The sequence below is a fragment of the Phaethon lepturus genome, unplaced genomic scaffold (assembly GCF_000687285.1).
Source record: "Phaethon lepturus isolate BGI_N335 unplaced genomic scaffold, ASM68728v1 scaffold19888, whole genome shotgun sequence".
Classification (NCBI taxonomy): domain Eukaryota; kingdom Metazoa; phylum Chordata; class Aves; order Phaethontiformes; family Phaethontidae; genus Phaethon; species Phaethon lepturus.
The window spans coordinates 62,316-89,211 of NW_010555752.1; the positions used below are offsets into that span (position 1 = coordinate 62,316).

The window sequence follows — 26,896 nt, forward strand, 5'->3', positions numbered from 1 at the left end:
GTCTTTTATGATTCTATCTTGTTCCAAGGAGGCTTCTGCTCCCAACTTTTATATGCACAGAATTTAAAAAAAAAAAAAAAAAAGGAAACAAAACAAGCTGATAGGAAAAAAAGTTACACATACACACAAATATCCAGCAGTTCAGCAGATAAAGCCTTTTTCCAGGGAATTCTAGTGGGCTGAAGAAAACTGTTTCTGAGGGCATTGAACTATGTTTACTTTAAAGGGGCCAAGAAGCATAAACTTAAACATACAAATGAATGCGATACAAAACAACAAAGTTCTGAGAAAAGTCTTTGCAAGTTTGTGACTGAGTTTTGGGCTTTTTTTTTTTTTTTTTTTTAATTCTTCTTTTGAGTAGAAATGAAGAGTGGTTGAATTTAGTGCAAACATATTGGCAAGCTTTCCTCAACCATTTCTGTCTTCAGGCTCAGGCAATCCCGCTATAGCCACCTTTCTTAGAGTAAGAGCCAGTTAATAGTGTTGTGCAAGGTCCAAGTCAGAATTGGCTCTGAAGGGTATTCACTCTGGGGCCTCTGTGTCTGCTAGAAAGCCACATTCTCAGTTAGAAAAAATATCAAGAAGTGTCAACAGGAAACATCACGGAAGGGCATACAAGACAAATTAGAGAAAAGGAGACAACAGCAGGGAAAAAAAAAAAAAAGAAAGGAAAAAAGCCCCACAATGACAATGCACAAAAGAGCAAATAAATATATATTTTTAAAAATTGAAAGCAGAGATGGTAAGTCAGCTAGACGAAGAAAAAGCCATAAAAAAGGCAGGCATTTGAACCAGTTGCCGTCTTTGTCATAGTTACCTGATACCTGTTTCATTGATTAATCTGTGCCAGAGAAATGTATCCATTTCTATGAAAAAAATGGGGATTTGTATTTTAAACCTTGCCAGTAACAACAAGCAGACACTCAGTGTGCACCAGAGTAACATTTACAATGCCTGGGCCAAATTCATGCCTTGTGTAATTTTATTGCTTTTACTGGAATTACACCAGAGATGAGTTTGGCCTTTTGCCTTTTTCTAGCATTGTATAATATATCTATTAGTGAACATGTAGAAGGAAACAGGGCATTTTGTCTTCAGAATTTTCCATAAAATCTTTTTCAATAGGCTTAATAAATAAAATAAACCACTTAACCTGTGAAATAAAAAAGAATCAAACAACATTTCCTCGATATTAAAATAATGTTAATATACTTTGTAAATCAAGTAGTTGACATTTGTACATGCTGAAACGAAAAGTCTAGAGAAATTTAAAGCCAGCTGACTGTCTCTGGTGCTTACTCTGTGCCAAAGAGAAAATGAAGGTCCTGACATACCCCCTGGTCAGAGTCAGGGAAGCTCACACATGAAGGTGTCCACTTCCTAGGCATGAAAAAGATAAAAAGATAGACACAAAACCCCTCTCTTTTCCTCCTGAATACACCGAGGATGCGAGGCACTATGCCCTGGTACAGTACACATGCCATCACAGACGAGGAGCTGGCAGTATTTCCACTGCAAACCCCATTTAGTCAGACTTTGCAGTTCAGCCGTTAATAGAACACTTTGGGCTAACACTTGACAAAATGAGTCTTGGCCTAGAGGAGATGTTCACACACACACACCAAAAAAAAAGTTAACTCCATTAAGTTCCTTTAGGGGAAAAAAAAGAGGTAGTTGTAGTTTCAGATTCTTTCAACATCTTTCTTGCTTAAAAATGAAGTTACGCTTTTTAAATAAAATTATGAAGGCATAATTCCACATTGTAGACTAATTGCTTTTCCTGTGGAAAAAAAATAAATTACTACAACTACACTATATTTTTTTCAAAAAAGTTTTACAGCAACCGAAGAAAACGCAGTAAAAAAAGTTTTGCTGTCTGTATGCAACACTGTGGGGTCAGTTTGAAAAACCCTGTCTCCTTTTTTCTGACTGCAATTCAAGAGAGCAAATAACTGCAGTTGTAGTTTATTACTTCAATTATTTGCTGTAGCAGCTAGTGTTACATCAATGTTTTAACCATATAATATAGCAGTCTAATGGGATTGATACCTAAGTGGGAGAAATTGTACCAACAGAAAGCTTCAGGAGCAAGGCGGAGGGCAAACTGAGAGGGCAGCTTAAAAAGGAGGCTTTTGTTAAGGTTTTCCCTCCTTTAAGAGAAGATTTTTTAGCTCAGTTTACTCCCCTGAATTTATGAAACGGATATTGTTAGCAATCTAGTAACTGAATTGTCCCTAAATTGGCTGCTGCATGATAAACCCCCAAGGAATTAACAAGTCTTTTAAAGATCTCCCGTCGTATATTCGCTTAGCAGATTGTTTTATTACAGTCGGGATCCTCACGGATCATGGATCTAATTATATAGCAAACCAACCTCTTTTTGTCTTCACGCAGACAAACAATGCTCCCTGGTTTGGGAGGAATGACATATATGTAAATGAGAGCAAAATGTGGCCATTTTGTTTCATAACACAACAGAACCGTATCGCCCGGATCCCGAGCAGCCCCAGCCAGCCCGATCCAGCTCTCTCTGCACGGTTCCTTCACGCACCTATTTTTTTGGTGTCAGAGACGATGCATTTCAAATAACTGAAATTCTTGGGAAACAGGCATTGCTATTAGATGCTGGTTTCTCATGTTTATTCTGCTTCGTAACCGATAGAGGTTTTTGCATTCTATCATTCCTGCTTTCCTGATACCAGCCCCTGTCCACCAAAACAGACGGAGACTTCCCTTTAAGGACCCGAATAGATCTATTTTGTGGTCTATGGTTGCTTCTTACAGCTAAGGAAATGTTTCAGTGTTTTGTTGGATCGGGGCCTTAGGCTTTATATATTTGGATCAGAACTGTAAATATCCAGGTTTTCTCTCAGGATTTTAAAACAAAGAACAAGAACTTGTTAAGTTGCCCAGATTATGGGCTATTTACAGGTAATAGTGAGGCTCTTAAAATCACGATGGACCCCTCCAAACCAAGGGTAAGGTGATGGGTCTTCTCTGAGATGTGTTCACCCAGAAACTAAGAAAGTCCTCAAAAGACAGAAAGAGGTTATTCCATGCTTCTTCCCCTCATCTTCCCCGGAAAAATTTCCCCCCATATTTCAAACCGTATGTTGAGATTTGTCAGTCCTGAACTGACAGTGTGTTACGTGACACAACTCATCAAAGTAGCTGCCACCAAATGGCTTTCCTGTGCCAGCAGTAACCACACAATGGTGCTGGAGGTACCACAGCTTTTTGTTTATTTAGAAATGAAATAATTTTGATGAGTGTATGGTATCAGTTAGCAAGTGTTGAGTTCTTTATGGTGATACTGCTCATGTTGACTTAAATGGAAAACGGATCAGCTCAGAAATCTTTAATAAGAAAAGTTTCTTAGCGTACTTGTAGTGATGCCCTGTGGAGCCACTAGAACTAAAAATCTGTCAGCATACTTGGTAGAAACTTTGTTTCATGGTTCTCTAACTCATATGATTGAGATTAAAGTGAACAAAATCTTGGCACATAGTTTGGCAGTCAAGAAGCATTCCTCTGTTTGTGTGTAGATGTGTGTGTGTGAGACAGAGACGGAGAGAGGGGGAAATTTAGCAGCCACTCGTTTGGTGTTAAATTATCAGGTGTTACATATTTTTAATAAACTTTAGTAGAAAGATAAGATACATCCTCTTCTAACGAACACAGCTTTCGCTTAGCCTATAAACTTAACTTTGAACAAGCTGAGCATCTACTCTAACCACTGAAAACACAATTATTAAAATTCTCAAAAACTGTAAGCCAGACTGAAATCGAAACAGGAAGGTGGAAGGGGGCTCTTTAGGCAATCAGGTTTTCCTGCTTTACCGCTAAAACCGAGGAGCTCACAAAGCACTTTATTTAACGTCCTGATCTATGACCTGCAAGACTATCCCTGCAGCGGTGGCTACTCTCTGGTCATAAATAGCACTGATCCAGTGACAGAGCTTTTTCCGCAGGAGCCCTTCTACCATCACTGAGCAAAGACACAATCTTTTTTGATACTTTGCAAACAGTCACGATATATTGATGTTTGAAAAGTATCTGAATGTGCACACTAGAAATTGTTTACAATGATTTCTTTTATTACCTCTATTGCAGTTGCATTTTTGTATTCTGATGTGTTATACATTAAAAAAAACAAAGAACACAAAGAGCTCAGCATACAGTAAGAGTTTGTGTTAGAAACTTTGCAACTGTCTTGTAAATGTCATTAATAATTACTGGCATTTTCACCAAAGAAGGAAATTAGATACGGAAAACACTGTATGCCAACTTTGCCTTTCCAAGCCTTCAGAAATACCAGAGGGTCTGTGTGAATCCTAGTAAAAGCAATGAGATTGGATTTCTACCTTTGTTACATCATTCCGTGTCACAGTCAGCATTAAGATACAAAGACAATGATTCAAATCAAAATTCTTCCCGTAGCTTCAAATTTTAAAATAATTATCTTGCATGAAAATACCAGATGATACTCATATTTATACATTTACTTCACCCAAAATTCAGCTAACAAATATCCAGTGCATTTTATTGCCAGCAACTAGGTTTTTTTCTCATGAGCAATCAGTATTTTTCTGTATTTCTTGCATGTCTCTGTTGTATTTCAGTTATATTATGTGTATTTCATTGTGATTTTTTTTTTCATATTTCAAAGTAGAAAGCAATTTGTTCCATTTCAGACTATACTTAAGCAGCCTTTTTTCAGGGGTTCCTGTGCAATTCATACACAAGTTATGTGCTATTTTAATGTAGTATACCATGGAACGCATGTCAAAAAATAAAATGAAAACTACAGAGTTGCTTCTGCCAAAAGTAATGAAGTATGTGCTACTCTCTTGAGTTTTGGTACTTGTCACTCTTTGTAACCCAGTTCAGGATTTTTATGGTTTCTGTAGATAGCTTGACTACATTTTTTGCTGAATGTTGCTTTGGTGGTGGTTCAGATTTTGACCAAATTAAATGGAGAAAGAAAAAAAGCTTTTAAGTTACCTGAACCTGTTTGGGGACAGTAAATATAGTGGAAATGATAGGAAAAATAATATATATATAACTGCAGAGTCCTGCAGCTAAGATGGCAAAATAAATGGAAAATAACAATAGGTTTGTGTCATATTGAAATTAATGTTTCCATTTTTTCACCTAGTGCTGCTTAATGTCCCTGTTTCATAACACTAAATATGACTTTTGTTAAAAAAGGAAAATGTTGCTCACTTTAATTAGACTAGAGGTTTATCACACAAAAGAAGGTGTAAGAGCATTCAGTGGAATCCCACGATTTTAATCATTATTGTGTCTTTAAATGTGTGCAATGCACACTGGGAAAGATATTATTAAAGTAGAAGTTGTCTACGTATATACATATACACACACCTTTGTATTATCACATTTATATGTTAGACAGATATGCAATGCTAAGAATTCAGTAAGTTGGTGTTAGATAGCCAATGCATACTTATCTTCCAGTAGAGCCTTTGAGTTTTCCACACAGGCACGGACTGTAACACCCGAAGGTGTCTGATAGTGTGCCTTAGACTAAACAATCTGATTTTTACATGTTTTCTCCCACTGAAAGATAAAAAGCAAATACAACGATAGATGCCTACAATACGATATGAATAAACAAAGACCGTTACCAACTACACACGCGAGCCGAACTCCATTTTTAGCGCACGGTTCTGCACATTCCCTCTGTTAGAAATCCAGAACTTAACTGATCTAATTTTTAACCGTAAGAAACAGATCCAGCCTTCCGAGTTATGCAACGAAACAAGTACTATCAAGTGCCTCGCTGATATTTCTTTAACCGTTGTTGAACTACGGCAGTTAATCTCTGCGTTCGCGTCCGCGTCCCAGCAATGCACACCAGCTGTAGAAAGTGCCCACAGATGGTTAGGTAGGACCCGTTCCTGAAGACAAGACAGATAAGCTTGAGACATCTAAGCTTGAACAGAGCATAGCTTCATGCTGTCAGGTAAAAAATGGATCTGTTATATAGAAGAGTATTGGGCCTCTCTGGACTCCTCAACTATCTCTAAAAAGCCAAGGAATGGTGGAAGAAGCAGCCCTGTGACTTTCAGTTTCCAGCCTAAATATCCCTATTCCACCCTAAATTTCCTGTCCCGGTCACTGTCATTAAAAAAATATAAATCTCTCTGCCAAGCAAAGGCACTACAGTGCAGAAAATGCAAACTCCTTACCCATTTTGGCTGATGATTATGTGTGCCCAAACGCACAGTTCTTCCGCTTCCAACCGCTAAAAGTCCAATAAGCAGCAGTACTAGTCAGGATGGGGAGGTGACATTACTGAGGTCTAATTTAATCTCTCACTATTGTGAAAGACGGGAAAAGATTTGTCCCTACTGTGCACTAAATTCTCTTTAAAATCAGCGTTGGGAGTAGGGGATGTTTGGAGGATTGTATCTGTCCCTTAGCTTTTAACCACAGTTCCTACTGGTGTCAGTGGACCTAACTGCAAGTCCTACACAGTCCTAAGAGGAGAGTTGGACCCCCCAAAGTGCAATTTCCCTTAGTGTTCTGATGTTGCTCAAAAAACATAGGCATGATGGTGGTGATGATGGATCCCCAAATGAAGCACAGTTTAACCAAAGTGGGAGGATTTAGCAAAATGCATAAATTTCTTGTATGCTACTGTCTGTAACAGGCAGATCTTCAGCCAGTTTAGTGAGCATAAGTTACAGCTGGCTTTTGCTGGAATAGTTTATGCTCTTGACCCTCCTCGGTTGTATAGCCAATAGGGAGTTGTCAGGCTACATGTGTTTTTAAACTTCTTTCAGCTAAATCAGAAATCCAAAAGCAAAATACAGCTCTCAGCAGTATCATGTGGAGTTGTGACACTCCCTGGAGGGCTCAGGGTCCATAAACCAATGAATGGATTACAATGAGGCATAAATGTAGTATTTTCATCCATGACAGATATAATCTTGAGCCTGTATTTTTCATGTTACTTAACTCTTTCAGAACGCAATGTGTGACAGAAAACCTCTTACAATGCACATTGCAGTAAATATCAGTCAAGTATGCTTTATTGCTGAGCTCTACATGTTTCCAGAAGTTAACAGGCACAGCTGGGATATAAGAAACGGCAATGTTGTATATATTTCTTGAGCATACAGAATACCTTGGCTCTCTTCTCCCCCACCCACCACACCACATCCCCAGCTGTTCTGATCAAGTCACACAGCGGATGAGTTTTTCCATCGTTAGCTTCTCCTAAAATGACCACCTTTATTCGGGCTTTCATTCTCCCCAAAATAAACGGCATTATCCACAGTGTCGTCACATTCAAATTAAGACTATCACAGCTTATATTGCACGGCCCGGACTAATAGAAGTGGTAACTGGTGGAAGGTGGTAAGCAGCCTGTTGGTAGCTGTAGCTAGCAGAAAATACCCAGTGCCACTAAGAACTGGAAGCTGCTCATCTCTGGGGACGTGAAGCTGGTTATATCCCACCAAGAGAGTAACTTGTGAAGGACCAGTCAGCTTCTGACGATTCCTGATACTCCAGAAAGACTTTTTCGTTAAGCAAGGAAAAATATATATATATTTTTGATAAAGCAGCAGAGAACCCTAGAAATCCTATTTAATTTCAGGCAAGGTACGCATTGGTCAGAACGGACCTACTGACCCGTACGTGAGAAGCGGTAACTGCGGCAAATGAGAGCAAATAGGAGTGGTGAAGGAGGTATTAAAAGAGAAAACAAACAAGCAAACAAAAAAGAAAAAAAAATCACAGAATTAAATACTAATGTGTTACAGAGAGAGAATGGCTATTTCCAAACATTTGGTAATTTCAGATATTATACTGTGGTGCATGAAATAAGACGATGTTATTTCCTTTTCATCTGCCATTCTTTTTGAACGAGTGAGCTGATGGCTGTATCTGAGGTCTGTATTTGGTAGGGGTTTTTCCCCTTTAGCATAAACCTTGTTGATTTAAAAAGTGAACAAAGATGAATCAGGTGGTAAATGTATTCATGTAATCATTTTCATTAATAAGCTGTTATAAATAATAGAGGGAAGGTTTTAAGTGTATAATTTTCTGTAGCACAATTGAGATTTTTCCACATCTTCAGCAGTAAGTTAATTAGAATCACCTGCATTTTCTTGGGCGGACACCAAATGGATTGCAAACAAAAACAGATTAAAATAGCTGTAGCTCATGGCATACAGATGACAAGATTCACAAAGAGGACAATCAGGCAATGAAAACCTCCTCTTTTTCAAACATTTTTAAAGGAAATTCAGCTCTTGTGAGTTGCTGTAAAAAGACGTTTGTAAGTGTTTCGCTGAAAGACTAGAATGGCTTTGTTTCTGATCCCATGATGAGTGAAAGAAATGTTTAAGAAAGATCACTTTACAGAGAGATTCAGACTGAAATGTGATGACTGTGATTCAAGCCAAGCCAAAAATTACAGCTCAGAATTAAAGGGGATGGACGTGGCTTGGGAATCCATTTTCCCACATTCCTGAATCTCAATCATCCCAGCCAATGTTTAAAAGAAAATACAGTGGAAAGCAATGAGGTCACTTTGTTTAGCTGCAAGAAGTGGAACTATCAGGATGGCAAAAGTATATATTGGAGGTAACGGCAAAATTACAGTCAACACGCTGCATGCTCGATGGCCTCATTCAAGACAAATAGCTTCAAAGCTTAGTTTTGTTTCTTCTTACAGGGAGCCTTCTGAGTAAGTCTTGTTGTTCCTGAGGCTTTTAAACCATAAACTTCTTGAATGTCAAAGACAGTGCAACACAATAGAGAAGAACACGAAGGCATAGCAATCTTGATTTAGGCATTAAACAGCAGCCCTGCATAGCAGTGAACTGTGTGCTAGTTTAAATTGCACTTGCTTTGTACTGTCGCTACCCTTATTTATTTGTATATAAATATCTAAGTGGAAATTCTACCATCAAGTGATATGAAACAGAATAAAGTATATCATCCGTCATATTCACTTGTTACTCATTCTTAGTATGTAATGTTCGTATGCAGTGTTGTAATTGCTTCCATTAAACAGTTTCTACAGGGTCTTGAAAACAATAAGATCTTAGTCAAGCTTTTCTCCTTTCATTGCATCTTGAAGTTATTACTGCAAGGAAAAATGAGATTCTCTTTTTATGTAGGAATGCCCCTCATCTTCCTGATATTATTGCAGTCAAACATAGAATTATTTCTTGTTAGCTAATTTCCTAAAGAGATTCACCGAACCTCATGTCAGACACCTCCTATAGAGTCATTTCTTAGCGTGTTAAGAACTAGCACCATTTCTCCTCTCCCTTCTCTCCCCCACTATCTCTGCCTTTACTAAATTCTGATGCAGTGTGGATTTCTACTAATAATAGAATAAAGAAAATCTTGTTCATGCCACCTTGAATTCGGGCTTGTCTGTCACAGGTCCTGCAGCTGGGCAGTGCTGGTCATGAGTCCCGAACCTGTAAATATGTGAAAAGTACCGGTTGAGAGGACATCGCTCCACCCTCTCTTTAATACAAAGCAAGGAAGCATATATTTTGCATTTTGTTTTATTTGCTTCTGTATCAAATACAGTGCTCTACTGGAGATCCTATTTGTAGCGCACAAAGAGGTGCAATCTTTTCCCTTCTTCTCTTTGATATTCCTCTTTCTATAATTCAAAGGATCACATTAGTCCTCTTTGCTACAGCACTGAACTGAGAGATCACGTTCATCTAATTATTTAAAATAACCCTCAAGTCCTTTGTAACCTACATCCAGAGTAGTGGATATACCCTGTGTTTCTCTGTATGAAAATTTATTTTAACCGGACTGTGACCATTTAAAGTGGCAGTTCAGACCTTCTGTAACTTTACTTGTCCTCATCATTATTTAATATCTTCCTGATCTTTGTGTCATCTGCCTACTTTGCCAACAGAGATTTTTTTTTCTTTTCATTGTCCATACCTCTGATAAAGGTATTAGATGGTACTGGACTGAGTGCTCCACTCTTGAGAGTTCTGCCAGTTACGACCTTGTTAACTGATATCTCCCATTAGCTACCACATTTTGAGGTCTGTCATTGAGCCAGTTTTTAATCCATGTAATATATGCCCTGTTAATTCCATAAAATGCAAGTGCTTTAATCAAAATGTCATGTGGTACTAAGTCAAAAGCCTCATGGAAAGCCAAACATACTATTTCAACACCACTGCCTTTATCAGCCAGACCTGTCAAAAAACCAATCCTGTCAAAAAAACAATCCTATCAAAAAATGCAACAAGTTTGCTAGACAAGGCCCTGATTGCCATGAAACTATGCTGGCTGGGATTAATTATATTTTGCTATGAATTATTTGTTCATAGAGTCTTAAATTAATTATTTAAGTAGACTGTCTGGGGCTGAGGTCAGTCTAGCAAGTCTCCAAGTGCATCCCTCTTACTCCTTTTACAATATCAGAATAACTCTCTGCCACTGTTTCCAGCCTTAGTCTTTCCAAGTGTTTCTCCGTATTTTATTTGTAAATGAGAGATAGGTGTACATCATGAGCACCAATAAGTGACAACTGATTTTTTTTACAAGAGTGGTTATCTCTTTGCCTTCAGATTGACTTCTGATTATCACCCACTGTTCAGGCTCTTCCTTGTCTGTCTGGTAGAACTATCTAACATGACATTTGTATGGCACCCACTTCCATGGTAGCTGAGTACCTTCTCTGGACTAGGGATGGGACCTGTTTTCATATCAGATGTTAGCTGGGATGTTGTGTTCAGCCTCATGAATGCAATCCTTTGATGGGAGGAGTACAAGAAGTGGGTAGTTCTGACAATCAAAGCAGAAGTTTTGTTCCAGCAGAGTGGAGCAAATCCCAGTGTCAGCCTCCAGCCCCACTCCCGGAGCGTTGGGACACGCCTAACCCCACCCAACGCAACGCCAAAAAGCAGGATAGAGATGTCAGCAACACTGAAAACCACGCTGAATTCAGATAGTCTTAGGTTCAAAAGGAGCTGGTTCTCGTTTCAAGCCAAGCTGGTCAAGCCGCATACCAGGTTTGCTGGTTCAAGTACCGTCAGCTCACACCACCTCTGCACCGCACTTCATTTTACATCATGTGTCCCTTGTTTGCTCTTAATGCCTCTATGTTTTTTTCTCTCTGTGGTGTAACTCAAATTTGTTTCGTTGTTCTCATTGTTTTCACCCCTGATTTCCATGGCGTCAGACAAAAATTTTTTTTTTTTGCTCCCATATTCACCTGAAACCCTGGGTACCTTTTGCAACCCTATCCAGACACAGTACATTTAATGTCAAATTTTAATATGTCACATTTATTCTTTGCTACTCTTCACGATTTTCCTTTTACTGTCATACGAATATTGATCTTTTTTGTGAAACTTTATTTTTGGTGCATGTTGTTTTGTGTGTGGTGTTTTTCTTATCAGACACATTATCTTGACATCGGTGGTTTTGCTGCATTCATGCATCTCTGGTTCTTTAAATGACTTCATGTCTCACTTCTGTGCCCTTAGTAAATTTTTTAAAAATTGTTTATAAATCAGATATTTTTGGTAAGATGCATACAAAAACAGGAGGAAAGAATTATAGTTTTAGGGAGAACATACCCTGATAATGACCTCTTAAATATTTGTAAAGATAGCCCTGGGCATCTGAGCCCACAAAATAGTTTATAATACAACAGCCTGATTACATAATGATACTTCAGTTTTAAAACGTATGATCTTTCTGTTTATGGGAAGGCATAATAGGCTTCTTTGAAATACAATATTTTTGCCCTGAACATAACTGATTTTAAATGAAAGGACTAACTAAAGAATGCCTTTCTTCAAGTTTGTACTTCACTTTGTTGTTGAATCCAGCACGATGGTTTCTTTTACAAAACTCCTACCAGGCCTGGGGACCACACCTATTTCAGGATATATTAATGGTGAAAGTTTCATGGATTGCTATGCAGGAAGTTACCTAGTACTTTAAACCTAGTTTAAAATGTTATGTTTTAAATTCAAAATATTGTTAAAAAACAGAGAGAGAAGTTTCTGTATATCACACCCCCTGCACATAGAGAATTTCCTTTTATATTCAGTTTGAAGATATTGTCAAATGTAAATTAAGCTTAGGCAGAATGCGGTGTGATTTGGGAAAGGGATTTGTTCTATACAAAAGAAAAGAATTAATGAGAACGTTTCATTCAAGGCAATTCATACAGCATCAGGACTACCTCAACCAATATCAAAATCCAATATTTTAAAACATATGTTTGGATAAATACACTACCTAAGCTCTCATTTTCCCCTTTCTTTTTAATATTTCTCTGCAATACCTGGTTCCAGCTCAGACTGCTACTGGTTATTTCCATTTTGACTAGAAGTAGGAGTGGGAGAAATGCCCGTAAACAAGTGTTCTTCTAAGATCTCCCGTGCAGTTATGCAGAGTGCATATGATGTTCATTATTGTTCGTGTATCTCAACCAAACCTGAGTTCAGTTACCTTTTATCTTTCTCAGCAGGAGTACTTGTATATATTTTTAAATTAAAATAGTTAAATTGTTCCTATAGTTTGGCAGCTAAGCTGATGCATTCTTGAGAAAGTCCCTTTCCTACATTTCTAATACCATTACAAAATTTAGGGTGGAAATAGTGATGTTGTTATCACGCTTTTGACTGTCATTTTTAATTGTGGGTCTATCCTGTTCTCAGGTTCCTCATTAAAACAAACAGAAGCAAAGTTGGAGATCGGGATATAAAGCAAATAAAATACTTGTTCTCCTCAAGGGCAAAATCCAGCAATTCTTCCCTGATAAACCCCACTCCAAAACGCAAGGTCACCCTATGGTGAACAACAGTTGGACTTTATTACAATGACATTTTTTTCTGAAACGTTCTTTACCACTATACTTAAACGCCAGCACCAGATAGGAAACTCTGCAAAGCTTTTGTTTCAACTTGTTCCTTAAGTATTTATAGCCTGTCATGAAGAAACACTGACAGCAGTACAGTGATGTTTTTATTCTTGATAGAGGTGCCCTTAAAAATGAATTTGCTTTGAAAATTGTTCATAGACTCAGGATATTAGAACTATAAAGACATCTCGCTCTCTCTTTTTCTCTCTCTTTCTCTTTTGCGCCTAATTGGATTTCCAAAATAAGTTGTTAACAATCCAGCTAAGATAATGTGGTCATGAAAAGGATGTCCAAATCCACCAATTTGCATTGGTTTGGTTTGGCTTAACTTTCAAAGTTGTTGGAGCAGAAAGTTGATGGCACGTGTACACTATAATTGCCTTGATATTCTTGGATTTTTTTTTTTCTCTCTGCCATATTGTATAGTGTCCAAATGAAATGATAATCAGACCTCATTTCTGGAACAAAGTAAATTTATAACAAGAATAATGCACTTGTATACTCCGGATCATTTTGCAACATGTAATATTCTCCCATTTACAATGTAGTTTGTCATTTTCACTCGATCTGGATAATTTATGTAGGTTCCAAGTTGATACTATTAATGTGACACATTGCTATGCCAGGCAGAGTGACATTCTTGCATTTCCACATATCCAAAAAGGTTAAGAACCAAGCTGAGTTAGATCCAAGCAAAAGTTAACATTCTGTTTTGGGGCTTGTTTGTTTGTTTGTTTTATTTTTCCTCTTTACTTTCTGGTTTAGACTTCAATTTACGTGATGTAACTCTCAATCCCTTACCACAAGAGTCCCACATTCCTATGCTGGGAATTATTCTTGCTCTCTCACTCTCCCCTTACTAAAACAGAATGAGACTCTTCAGATTTAGGATAGAATTGCATTACTTAAACATTTTAGTAATTTCCATTTGCTCATATGTTATATATCCAGTAGATGGATAACTTCCAAGTGTTCTTGATTACCAAATCCTTTTTGATTTCTCTTAAACCTTTTCTTTATCCCTCTCTAACCAAAGGGGATCTTCCTGAAATGAATCATCACCCTCAGTATTATATTGCAGGACACCCACAGGTGCAAGGTAGAAAATTGACTAATAAAAGACATAGCTAAGCAGTGTATAATACAGAATTATTATTCATTTTAGAAATAGATTATTTAATGTAAACCAAATCAGGGTGTTCCTAGCAGAATAGACATAAAATAAAAACTGTATTTTATAAAGAGCGAAAACTAACATGCAAACAAACAAAAGACTTTATTTGGTTTCGGTCTGCATCAAAAGGAAAAGTACATCTTTTAAAATGTTTCAAGATCAGTGAGGAATACCTGCAAGCAGTCGAGTCCACTGGCTATGGCATGCATTTGTCAAGGCACGATGCAAGTATCGTTGAAATATGGACTTGAACCTCAACTCCTTCCTACTTAAGTGTTATTACAACTGGGCTTCAGGGCTTTTAGACTTGTTTTCCCTCTTTCCCGTAACTTCAGTTTTTCCTTTTTCCCCCACCCCAAAATGAGAAAAAAAAAAAAATCTCCCTAAATACATTGTCAGGAAATATTTTGTGAAAATTTTTGGCTTTGACAAATTAGCATTTTCCAAGAGGAAGGCTTTTTTCAGAAATTGCCTGCCAAAAGTTAATTAAAACTTGTGTTCCAAGTGGTGAGGAGCCTTAAAACAACCTGTTTTGTGTAGATTCTCTTAGCTTCTTATGTACTCGCAAGTTTTAAATGTGAAATGACAATGTACAGTTTAGTGTTTTCAATTTTTAAGCACGCAGATTTGGTCATTGTTGCACAACAGCTAATTCTCCTGAGAAAGGAGAGCAGTTCCCATGTGCTTTGAAATGCTACAGCTATGCAACCGGGGCTGGAAGTGCTATTTTAAACAGTCGTATCAGCAGAGCTTGCTGTAGGAGATAATATGTCACAAAAGGGAGTATGACATCTAGTTTCACCTAGAAGATAAACCTTGAGTAGATATGGAGGGAGAAACAAGACTGTCAGGTTGTCCTTGAAAAGAATGGCCTATATTAATGAAGAAATGTACTCCAGGGCATATGCTATTTGGGATAGTTAATTTAATCTTCAAACTTGTCTGATCTGCTATGAAGAATATAGTAAAGAAACGTTAGTTGTGCGTAGTCTCACTCATGTCATGATTTCAGAGTGGGCATCTGGCAGCTTTATTTTCAGAAAGGTCACAGCCTCAGAAATTCACGTCTGAAAAACCCAGACCCCAGCCTGAGAAGTTTCCCCAGCACTATTAATATAAACACCCCACATCTAGGCAGGGCTGGCGTAGCACGGTGCGTATCCCAAACAGCCCTTCCCTACGAGCACTAATCCACTCTCCCCTTCCCGTCACACTCAAACACGCTTGCGGAACCGTATTCTGCTGACAGAATTACAAGATAATTATAGTTAGGTGTTTTGTATTCACTTAAGTTAATCTACCACGTTTATTTTTCATTGTTGTTTTAATCAGGCAGGAGGCACTTCAGTTGTCAGGTGGATTATTTTTCAGTCGTTCACTACACTGCTCTTCTTCATACTTGTTAGGGCACTTCTGGCTTCCTGACAGACGTACAAAGAAAAATACTTATATGATCAAAAATGAACTATGTGTTTCTCTTTCAGGTCTAGATGTTGATGGAATATACAGAGTTAGCGGCAATCTGGCAACAATACAGAAGTTACGATTTGTTGTCAATCAGGGTAAGTGATTCCTCCACCCTGGTAATGTTTTGTTTAGTACTTAACTGTCTCAGATGACAGTATTTCAGAATCTGCTATACATTAGTGGCATAGAATGATGAGCCGTGTTTTGGAAAAGGGAGGAAAGGGAAGGTAGAAAGATATTGCACAGAGGGAAATGTCAGCGAAGAGAGAGGAAAAACAGCAGAGTAAGCAGAGGAAAATAGTAGTTAAACAAGAGATGAGAAACAAACAACAACAAAAAAAAGAAGAAAAGAGGAAATGGATACATGAAATAAGGTGGCAAAAAACAAAGAAGATGTAGAAACTGAAGAATCAAAGTGATGAAAAAAAAAAGATTAAAAAGAAAAATAGCAGATTGTTTGGATGTTGAAAGTTACACAAAACCAAAAGTAGAACAGGGATCCAAAGGAAACCAGCGAAAGAGAAAAAGGTGCTGAAAAGAACTGAAAAGGAAATACTAAAAGTAGCGTACTGGCTCTGTCAAAGTCAGTGGAAGATTTACCACTGCTTTCAAAAAGGCAAAGATTTGAACCCAGGAAACGAGAAGAGGAAAGGTGAATCTTTTGGGGACTCGAGAATCAGAATTAGAACCAACCATTGTGTTACAGTTTTATTTACTGAACATATTTCCACAAATACAAAATAACATTCTTCACAGATGTAACATAAATCAATCTAACATTGACTAATAGGCACTGTTACAGGTGTGGAAGCCGATACTGGTGCTAATTGGGATACATGACAAATACATTCACCTCTCCGAAGAGTTTACTACTCTTGGCAAAGACTAAACATCCCCACATTTAATAGTTTAGCAAATATCATCAATGACGTTGAACCTCCTGGTACTACTTAATTGGAAAATAAAATGAAGCGTCTCAGAAATTAGGAAAAATCCCAAATCTTAAATTGTGTTACAGACTTTATACACTTTTGAATTAATCAGGTATAAACGTGAAGTTGTTGCAGCATTTTCTCCTTCTTTTTATTAACTCTTCTAAAAGTTACTTGGAGACTATTACCAGAACTGTAATTCTGGAAATTCTGTATTGTATGTGTTTTTTCTGGAGATGATAGCTGTTGGAGAACAACTTCTTCAATTAGTTTTGTACTATACATAAACAACGACTTTTGACTCAAAAACTCTCATGAAATTGAGAGATATGAGAGACGTAAAAATATTGCCACCTTCAAGCCTCCATTTACATTTCTAGGGAAGGTTTCAGGGGAGCAGTAGATGTTTGCCACCTTCTCAGCTGCTCCAGATCAGACTTCTCTTCAGCTGAAACTGGAGGATGAACTCCGGTTTATGAAGAATCAATATTTATGCCAGTAAATTCAGCGAGAGTGAATAAATCACCAGCCTCATGCTTTTCACTCATTACTTGGGTTCCCTTGGATTTATAGTTGTTGGGTATTTGTGTGTCGATAATGTAGTCTGCCTTGGCTTTCAAATGACCGAGCACTGTATTTTGTTTGGAGACAAAGAGGCAAAACCAGGATTTTCTTTCCTTCTTCACTGCCTAGAATTTTTTCTCAGGAAAAAAAATGTGCCATAAAAATAATGGTCCTGTCTATCATGTCTCGTGGCATCCAAAGGTTAACGTACTTGAGGTTAAAATTACTGCTCAAGTTTTCACCTAAAACAGATGGGCTCATACTGTAAGGCTACACAGAAGTCTAAGCTGTCTTTCTGCAGCAGAGAGGTACCAGGCACCTTTTTCTTCTGGTTTATACTACTGTGAAAAATGAGTATATCAAGGTGAAGTTAATAGTACATTAAAGCCACTCTGACACTGGCTACTTAGAGCACATGCAAGAAATCTGCCCATTGAGTGACCAAAGAAAATTCAAAGAAAACTAGTGCTCCTGGAGAAATATGCAATCATGTTATCAGTTGTGATAATTACTGTTTCTTATGTTCCTCTTTATTGATACAACTAGGGCACTCATGAATTTTATATCAAAATGAAATAGGTTTTCAATGGGAGGTGATATTATCCATCCGAGCCCCCCTTACACACCCTTTAAAATGCCAGCTGTAACAATATCTATCCAGGCTTGTACTTAGCCTTTCCTCACGTAAATGCATGCAAAAATGCCCAAGTTCGTCTTCTGTAGACCCTAATGCCGCTTTGCAGTCCTCAGGGGCGACACCAACACCGTGTGGGCGGAAGGGGAAGAGTCTAGCATTTCGGTCCCAAAGAATAATCCCGTAATGTTTAATCAGAACGTTCGAGAAGTGACACAGACACAATGAACGGCTTTAAGATAGCAGGCCCCTCTTTCAGTCGCTCAGCTAACATCCTTCCTCTGCGCTAGGTAAGCAAGCGCAGCCTTGGGTCATGGAGTCAAACAGCCCATTGAGTCATGGAGTACCCGTGGAAAACCGCGTGGGGAGACGTGGGCAACAGGTTTCAGTTAATGTATGCTTGGGAGGGCAATGGCGGTCTCCACCCGATGTTCCCAAGAGCCCGAGGTGCCCAGTCAATTAGACGCTGAGGACAGCAGCAGTTTCAGACTGTTTCACGGAGTCACAAAAGTTGCTAAGAAAACCAGTACGTGCTCCCAACCTGCGTATTCACCAGTCCTCTAAAGCTCTGCGGCGGGATGATGTTTAATAATGCGCTCTCCACGCATCGCTTTCACTCGCTAATTATTGTGACCTCCTCAGCTCAATCCCTGTACCTTCATTTTTCTGTAGTTAACAGTGGGAAGACAGTAATTGTATATATGACTTTCCATAGAGATTTTCTTTTTCTTTTAGTTGAAGTTTAATTTAATTATAAATGCAAACAAATGTTCTGAAAAAGCCTATTTACACTGCAGAGATTGACTGTGCAATCAGTTCTTATACAGGCCAACTACTTAGCGGGCTCTTTCTTCCTGCTTGCTTTGCCATTGTGTTACACCTACATTTATAGGCTATAAATAATACGTATCACATTGAAAATTAAAGATCATAGAAGACACTCTAGGCTGGCTGCCATATCAGAGGATTTTTTATTAGAATAATCATTAATTAAAATATAGCAAAGCTTTATTTGGCTCCTTTTCCTATATGGTTAATGTCATCTGCGGCATCAAAAATGAAATAAGAGTACTGGTGAATATGAAAGGAAAACAAACTAACAGCTGACAGCTTTATCATTAAAGAAGAAATAAGAACCGTAAAAAATCTAATAAGGCCCTTGAAATTGTAAATTTTTTGTAGTTTTTTTGAAAAGGTACCAGGGATGAGCATGGGTCTACAACAAAAAAACATCCCTTGTATCTTTTAAAATTCTCTGAATATACTTTGTGTTTCATTTTCATTTCTGGAGGTAGGCAGCTCCTGAAGAGGGCTTTGTCCCTGCCAAGACGAGCATCAGCAGAACAAACTGCCTTATTTACTTTATCCCTTTCACAGAGTTTTCTTTTTCTATAAAAGTCAATTGATATCACACCTTTTTTGCTTCTGTGCAACAGGATTATCTTTTATCTGTGATTTATTTTCCCATTAAGAGACGAAAAGATCAGTTGATCATAACAGGATCAGGCTATAACATCTCTCAGCACTTTCAAAACTCTAAGTCATCATTTTTCAAATCACTGAATCAAGGCAGTAGAAGCTGTTTGCACCAAATTGACGTTTCCTACTTTTATACATTCTTACATTCGTACTCTTCTTAGTCTACAAGCACTGAAAGAATTTTGGTTTTAGAAACTAAGCTACCAGTCATCCAGTCATTCAGTATTTCTGGCTGAGAACCCGGGGTAAAGGCTTCTATAATAGCCAGAGACATTAGACAGAGATGTCTGTTCCTCTTATGCTTTCCGTATTATTGGTTACATCTAATAGTTGCAATCTTAAAAAAAAAAAAAAAAATTTGGTACTCGGTAATTTTTTAGGGATTTTAGGACAAGTGTGGAGGCCTTTTGCTGATTTTAAGGAAAGTCCAGTAAGTTAAAGCCTTTACACTTATTTATAAGGGTATTCTTTTATTTCACACACGTAGGAAAAAGGATAAGGTACTGTAAAGGGGTCTGTTAAGCCGAGTAAAGTGTGCCAGCAGTTCCAAGGTATGAGGATGCTACTGAAAAGATCAATCGTTTTGGCCCAAAGCCCCAGGGTGGGGCTGACATGGGCCCTGAACCCATGGGCAGGGGTGGGGGAGCCCCAGCTGGGGCTGCTCAGGGCCGTTAAGGCACCGCTACATGAAAGCGGGGACGGCTGGGAGCTACTTTTCCAAAGCAAGCTTCTCGCCTGGTCAAAAATGCTAACGGAGAAGCAAACAGCGCCTGAGAAAGAGAAGAGGGGAAAAAAAAAAGGCGGCAAGACCCCTTCATCCATAAGGGTGTTAGTTTATAAAGAGGAGTGAGACTGGTGCGCTCCCTGCTCTGGTCGAACCCGTCGTGGTGATGCACTCCGTGGGATGATGGGGTAAGGACCGTCCTTGTGCCGAACCCTGGGGGTTCCCTGTCCTGCAGCTGCCTGTCCTAGCACCCCTCACCTGCCTTCTAGAAGGCCAGAGATACCAGGGCGAGGAGGTAGAAACTTCCTTCTGTATGCCCCCCGTGCGAAGCTGCTGGGCAGCTGGAAAGGCAGCATTCGACTTCCGTGACTGTCAAACAAGCAATTTCCATGAGTACTAAATTAATGGAAAAAAAATGGAGCTATAAAGGCTTCATAACACATTGCTGAGACACTAGGATTCTATCCTAATGCATATATGTTCAGGGAAACTAACCATAGAAATACAAGTTTCAATACTTACGGGTTCATTCAGTGCGCGCTAGTTCATACATAATACAAGAGAGTTCCTAATTGTCTTTATATCCAACGCTTTGTTTGCAAAGTGCTTGGTATTTGCTGTGCAGATGACCTTTGCGTCCCGTTATTTCATTTGGAATACCTTGTGTGTTAACTGCAAAACACCACGTACCGTCCAAAGGTCAATCACTGTGTTTTAAGGGCTTGGTTACTATACTTATCTACTAAAGGGGGAAAAAAATATGAATTTTTACAGAGGTTAAATATTCCGTTATTGCAAAGAGGTACATTTCTTACGGAACGCGGGATAGGACAGCCACAAATATCTGAACTGGTAACTACATTGGGGAAAACTGTGAATTTACTCTTACCCTGACGTCTCTTCAGGCTAACAAAAAACCATTTTGGCAAAAAGAATTAAAATATTTCTGTTGTTCCTTCTATAAGAATATGCTGGAATAGAATTCAGTTTGAGAAAAATTAAAAATAAAATTTAAATCACAAATACGTGAACTGATTGAGAATATTTATTAACTAAATAATTTAATAATAAAGAAAATGCCTACTTGATTAATTGTTACAGAGTAAAAATTACAATAAAACTGTCTTGATCAGTGCTTTGCAGAAGCACCATTACTGTCTGTGCAGTTGTTTAACAAGGATTTAATTGGAAAGATAAGTGAATGCACATTTAAAAGTATTGTTAATTTGCTTTATAATCACCCCATCCTTCACAGTATTGACAGCACCAGGCACAAACCCCTTTCTCTTTTACAAGTATTATTTTCCATATGTGCACAATAAATTCTGCAGCAGTAATTGGAAATTTTATGGATTTCAACATACCTAGTGTTTTGAGTTTATAGGTACCATATCCCCTCTCTAAAGGTAGCTCATAGGTGGCATTGTAAGTAAAATCATGGCCTTTTTATTACCCACGGGCTTTTTTGGAGGTTGTGTTGTGACAGTCTGTTGGGTTTGTGCTTTTTTTGTTGTGGTTTTTTCTTTTCTTCCCTAAGAATTATCTAATTCCTATTTACTTTTCCTTTCTGTTTGAAATACCAACAAAATCTCCATTGCAACATTATTTTTGATTTAATAAACAACAGCCATCAAAAGTAGTAATCTTCAGTATGTTTATTTTCCATCTGTACTTATATTTATTGCTCTAGAATGGCTTGGATTAATCTAATTGACAAGTAAGAGCCCAGACCATGTGAGCAGCTAAGGATGATACCTTTAACCAGCAGGATTCTTCAACTGTACTGATGTGTTCTTTATCAATGAACTATGAGAAAAGAGGAACAAATCTTGGTTTGTGTTTTTTTTAATATTACTGATTATACAAGCTTTCTGGGGCCATATGTCTGAACCTTGGCTATCAGGAACCAGCGGGGTTTCCCGGCTGGTTCTGCCTCTGCCGGCACGGCCCGTGGAACTGGCACGAGACTGAAGCTGCCTTTGAAACGTCGTCACCAGGTCAGCACAAATGGGCTGGGTGGTTTTGAAGCAAGCATTTAGAAGGAAAAAAGGAAGGGGGAGAAAAAAAGGAAGGGAAAAACAGGAGGGGGAGGAAAAAAAAGCAGCTCCTTTTCACAGCTTTATTTCTTTAAAATAAGAGGGGAGGAGGGGGAAGAAAAAAAAACAAACCCAACAAAACTCGCTGCTCAGAAATACCCGAGTGTTTCCATTGACCCAATATATCCATTTCAAAGGCAGCCCGCAGCTCCGGTCCTGCCGTTGACAAAGGCTCTGTGGGCAGAGGAGAGTAGTCCTTTGTCAGCTGCCACCTTCCAGAGAGCAGCTACAGACATGAAGGTCCAACAGGACCATCGCGGGCTTTATTTTAAAACTGCGGCAAGGATCACAGGAAAAAGAGGAGGAAAAAAAAAAGAGGGATTGGTTCCCTCTTGTAATTGCCTTCCTTTTTGTTTGTGGGTCCTTAATCTGTTGTGCATATGCGTTAGTGAGAATTCCCATTGTATCCTTACAATATTTTAGGCTTATTTAGATATTTTAGGAGGTTATTGATCCCTGGTTATTTTCAGGGATATGTGAGTATGCTTAGAAACACAGAAACATGTCTTGGTTGGGGTCTAACCTTAGAGCCTCCCTCCAGCTTTGGTCATCTTCTCCTTGTGATCAAATATGGCTCAGAGAAAAGTCTTCCTCGCTTCTGTCAGCAGTTATTCATGTAACCAGTCTCACTGAGAAACCAGTAAGAGTGGTGCAAAGTTCACGCTGGAAGTATCAGGCTCAAACTGGGTTACTTGTTAGCTGAGAACCAAAATGTCTTGAAAGCCTCGAGTCAAAAATACGTCTTCTTTCTTCCTTTTTCACACTTCCCAAGCAAACACAGAAAATAAAATGGACTGAAGTAACTTTCAGAAATAATTATAAACCAGCTTATTTCTGGGTTAAGACCTGCATATGCCAAGCTCTAGCCAAGAATTTTTTGTAATTATTTTTTTTCCAAGAGTTAAAACTGTTACAACGGAATACTTTAATTGAGCCTGCAGTACTTGGTGAATCAATTAATATGTGCGTGTTACTCATGTGGGCTCTTCCTTTTTCTCTCTGTGTTTGAATGTCTATTTTAAGATACAATTTTTTTTTTATTCAAAAGAAGGTGTGGTTTCTGCATCTTGCTCTTCTCTTTCCAGAGGGGAAGGGGGGGAAGTGTAGTACCCCAAACAGTGATTTCTAAATATAAGGCAGGTGATAAAACCTGATGGAAATACTAATTTTTGCAAGCGATGCTTTGAATTTTTATGTAAATAATGTGCAAAATATGCAAAAAAGGGATGATAGAGCTACAATATTAATTTTTTTTGGTATAATTTATTTTGTTTTCAGTGTGAAGGTAAAAAAAAAGAGAGAATCAGAATTATAAGTCTGATAAGGCTATCCAATCTGTAGCCCTAAACACTGTACGATTTCTCTTAACAATGGTCTTGTCATGTTTTTTCTTTTCAATGGTGTGATGAATAAGTCAGTAGAATGGGGCAGAAGAGGCAGTAAACTAGGTTAGTGTGGTCAGCCACAAACATACCATAGATTTTATGGCACGTATTGTATGATCAAGCATTTAAGACACGCCTTTTATTCCTTTTCTAACCACAGCACTATTTGTGTTACAATAGCTTTTTCGCTTAGTAACACTTGAGGAAGTTGAAGAGCTTCTTGATAACCCCTCAAGGAGTGTTATTTAGGCGCTGTGAAGGACTGTAGCTTTGCACGCTGTAGCAAGGGATTGCCTTTTTTTTTTTTGGGATGCTCATCGTTGTCATGGGTGACTCTTTGTTTGGGTTTGTTGTTCTGATAGTAAGGCTACAGGAAATACCATTCCACAGAGCTCTAAAATAACAAGGAAAGGAAATCATTTATCGAGTCATTTGTTAAAAGTATTAACAGGAAAACTTTCTAACTACAATTTTTAGGATGATGGAATAAGCTCCAGAAACTGCGGGTTGCCAGGCATGTTTTTTTTATTTTTATAAATATCATTTTGAAGATAAACTGAACGACGTGTCAGAGGTATTTTGCATGGGATGACCTTGTGCTGCAAGGAGATGGATACTCTGCAGACCTAAGCTGCATACTTCCTGCTTAAAGTTGGTCATGCTCAATGTCTTACAAGATCATGGTGTGGCCTAGTATTTGGGGTGGTTTTCCCCCCCCGTGGTCAATAGCTGTAATTCTGTGGTTTGTGCGTAATACCAGCCGACAAATGCAAACGTGTGATAGGGTCTGCAACAAAAAGGGTGATGTTGTATGTGGATGCATGTTACATAATATTATGCAGGGTGGCAGGAGATGAGAAGTTACCACACCGCGGAATTAGGCTTTATCATGGTATTTGTGGTCTCCTGTATACTGAGAACTGGAAAAAACATAAATACTGGGGTAGATACAACCATTGTGAGTAGTGAGTGGTTTCGGTTGGGGAAGACTTTGGTAATGCATTTCTCTGTTGAACTCCATTGGTATTTTAGTGGGAGGTAAGGGGCCAAACTGGGACATCACTGGGAGACAAAGTGGAAAAAGTTCAAACAAAAAACATCCAGGAGAAAAAATTAAAAAAAAAAAAAAACCCACAAAAAACACAGGAGAAAATACAATGTCTTTAATAATTGGAAACATTTGCTTTTATGAGGAAACCTATGTTCTTTTACTAACTGTCTCATTCGCGGATGCAATCTTGCTTAGAAATATATTCCTGCTACAAATAAATTAGTTTTGTTAAGAAATTTAAGTCACTCGTATTACCATTTTTTATGGATTTAAAATTGAGTATTCTTGTCTTTCCCCCCCACCCCTTTCTCTCTGTGTGGTTTTTTTTTTTAAAGTATTATTGTGTAATTCAGTGGAATTTTTTTGCATGAGCAAATTATCATGGTCTTGGAAAGCATCTTCCCTTAATGCAGTCTTTGGACATTTTGGCCTTGATTCAGTTACCTAATCATTGTTTTTTAGTGCCACTTGATAGGATGCTGAGTATGAGAGTGACACTCACAAGGCTGTCAGGTCTAGCAGACCATATACATGAGGGTTGTGCCCTGGTAAACTGGGTGCTAGAAGCCAGGTGAGATGTCTTAGAGCATTTAAGAAGCATTAGATGCCTATATATAGGTAAATGAATAATTTTTCTTGACTACACCATTGTTTTTTTCCCTTAAAAAAAAAATCCCATCATATATATATGGGTATAAAAAATATTGGAAATATATTTAGTAGGAAAAACAAGATTTATGAAAAAGGAGCTTTAAGAAATCCTGATATAGAGAAGTGTTGTATTCCACTGTTCTGAACAAATACATCCTATATATACAAATATAAAAGAGATGTTCCATTCGCCTTCTCTTGCAAGTCTTAATTTGTACTTTAGACTTATTATTGTGGGGGTATTGAACATATTAATTTAAACACTTAGAAGGGTAGTCACACTGTATTTTAATTCCAAAGTTATGCATGGTACCAGTCTTAAAAGTGAGAACGTAGCATAGCTCTCACTTGAGTTTTCAGCTCCCATCTGAATGTTAACACTATTCAGTCTGTAGCGTGCCTGTTGTCAGTAAAAGTAACAGGGATTGTTCAGATCTCTTGAGATCAAAGTTCTTGTTTCCCAACGCTACTGTAATAATCTGAGCCTAATCAAAACCTTCCGTGCGGACGAACACCTCAGGGTGAGTCGTGGGAATGATGCCTTTTGAAATCAATCTATGAATCCGTGGTTCTAATTTCAACGCACTGTCTCTTCTTCATATACTTACTATTATTACTTATGCAACATAACTATGGTAAAATTTTCGAATAATCAGGATGTGAAGAATTTAATGTAATGGAAAAAATAAATATTTTACAGTATTTTTGCCCTTCTACTTCACAAGCAGTGTCCAAGATACAGACAAATCTGCTAGTTTATAATCATTTTCTGTGTCCCTATTGCACACTCTTCCCCCCCACCCCTTATTACCAGCTGACATAATGTGGGAGACTTGGTTCACCCATGAATTGCACCCTGGGCTGACATTGGGACATATATGGGCAGGAAATATTTTGGGGTGAGAAAAGCCTGGAGTTAAGTTATGCCAAAATTCTGCTATAAACCTCAGTAGACTCTAAGCACGACATTCCTCACCTCTCACAAGCTGAGTAAGGATCATAAGAGGCATCTTTAACCTGAAACTAGTTTTCAAATGATGTTACCAAACTTTGGGTGCAGTTGGGTTCATCACGCTTTTAAATCCCATGAACTGTAAAGACTGGACTGTGTAGACTGTTAGAAGGTGAAAAAAGTGTCTGGAAAAAGATAGTGCTACTGCTGGATTTTTACTTACTGTAGTATACCAAAGAGAGAGATCTTTTTTTCTTCCCAGTGTAATCAGATAATTAAAAAACAAACAAACAGGGATTTCAAAACACATTTCCATCAACCAACATTATGTGCTTATGATACAGAAGATTGAGAATGACTTAAGTAGATAGCAGCAGTGAAGAGAAGAAGAATGTGAGGAGGAGATTACTTGTTCTTGGTGGAACTTTCTTTAGCCGGTCTCAGATGACTTTCTAGAGGCAGAGCATCAATGCTGAAGGAAAAGAAAAATACAGGAGAAAAATATCTAGAAGATCGTATCATTTTGGTGCTAAAAACCATTTCTTACTCTAAGAGAAGTCAGCTATTTGCTAAGTGTTTTGTTCAAGGATAATGTTGACATCAACTGAGGAGACAGGACAACTAGTTTTAAAAAAAGTAGTAGCCAGTGCTCAGAAAAACAGTACCCTATAGCATTTGAACAACTTTAGGCAAAGCTGCATGATGCCTGACTGGAGATTAGGTGGGACAGGAGGGAATTGATCCTATCTAGAAAAAAAGGTACACTTGGGAGGGCAAGCTAGAGAGGTGAAACTACATGAGGACATCTGGGCTAAAGAGTGATAACAAAAAGACACCCAAAACAGCTGAAAGAGCAATATTTGTGGTATCATCATTTATCCTGCTG

The 26,896-nt window shown here is 38.2% G+C and overlaps 1 protein-coding gene across 1 annotated transcript in view; it reads left to right on the top strand.

The window, feature by feature from the left end:
• The window catches only part of ARHGAP15 (Rho GTPase activating protein 15), a gene marked incomplete at its 5' end in the record, with an annotated part of 80,480 nt that overhangs the window by 40,611 nt on the left and 12,973 nt on the right, over positions 1–26,896 (top strand). The window contains one exon of the mRNA XM_010292269.1: positions 15,560–15,637. Coding sequence (XP_010290571.1) covers positions 15,560–15,637 — 78 coding nt within the window. The remainder of the gene's footprint in view (positions 1–15,559; positions 15,638–26,896) is intronic.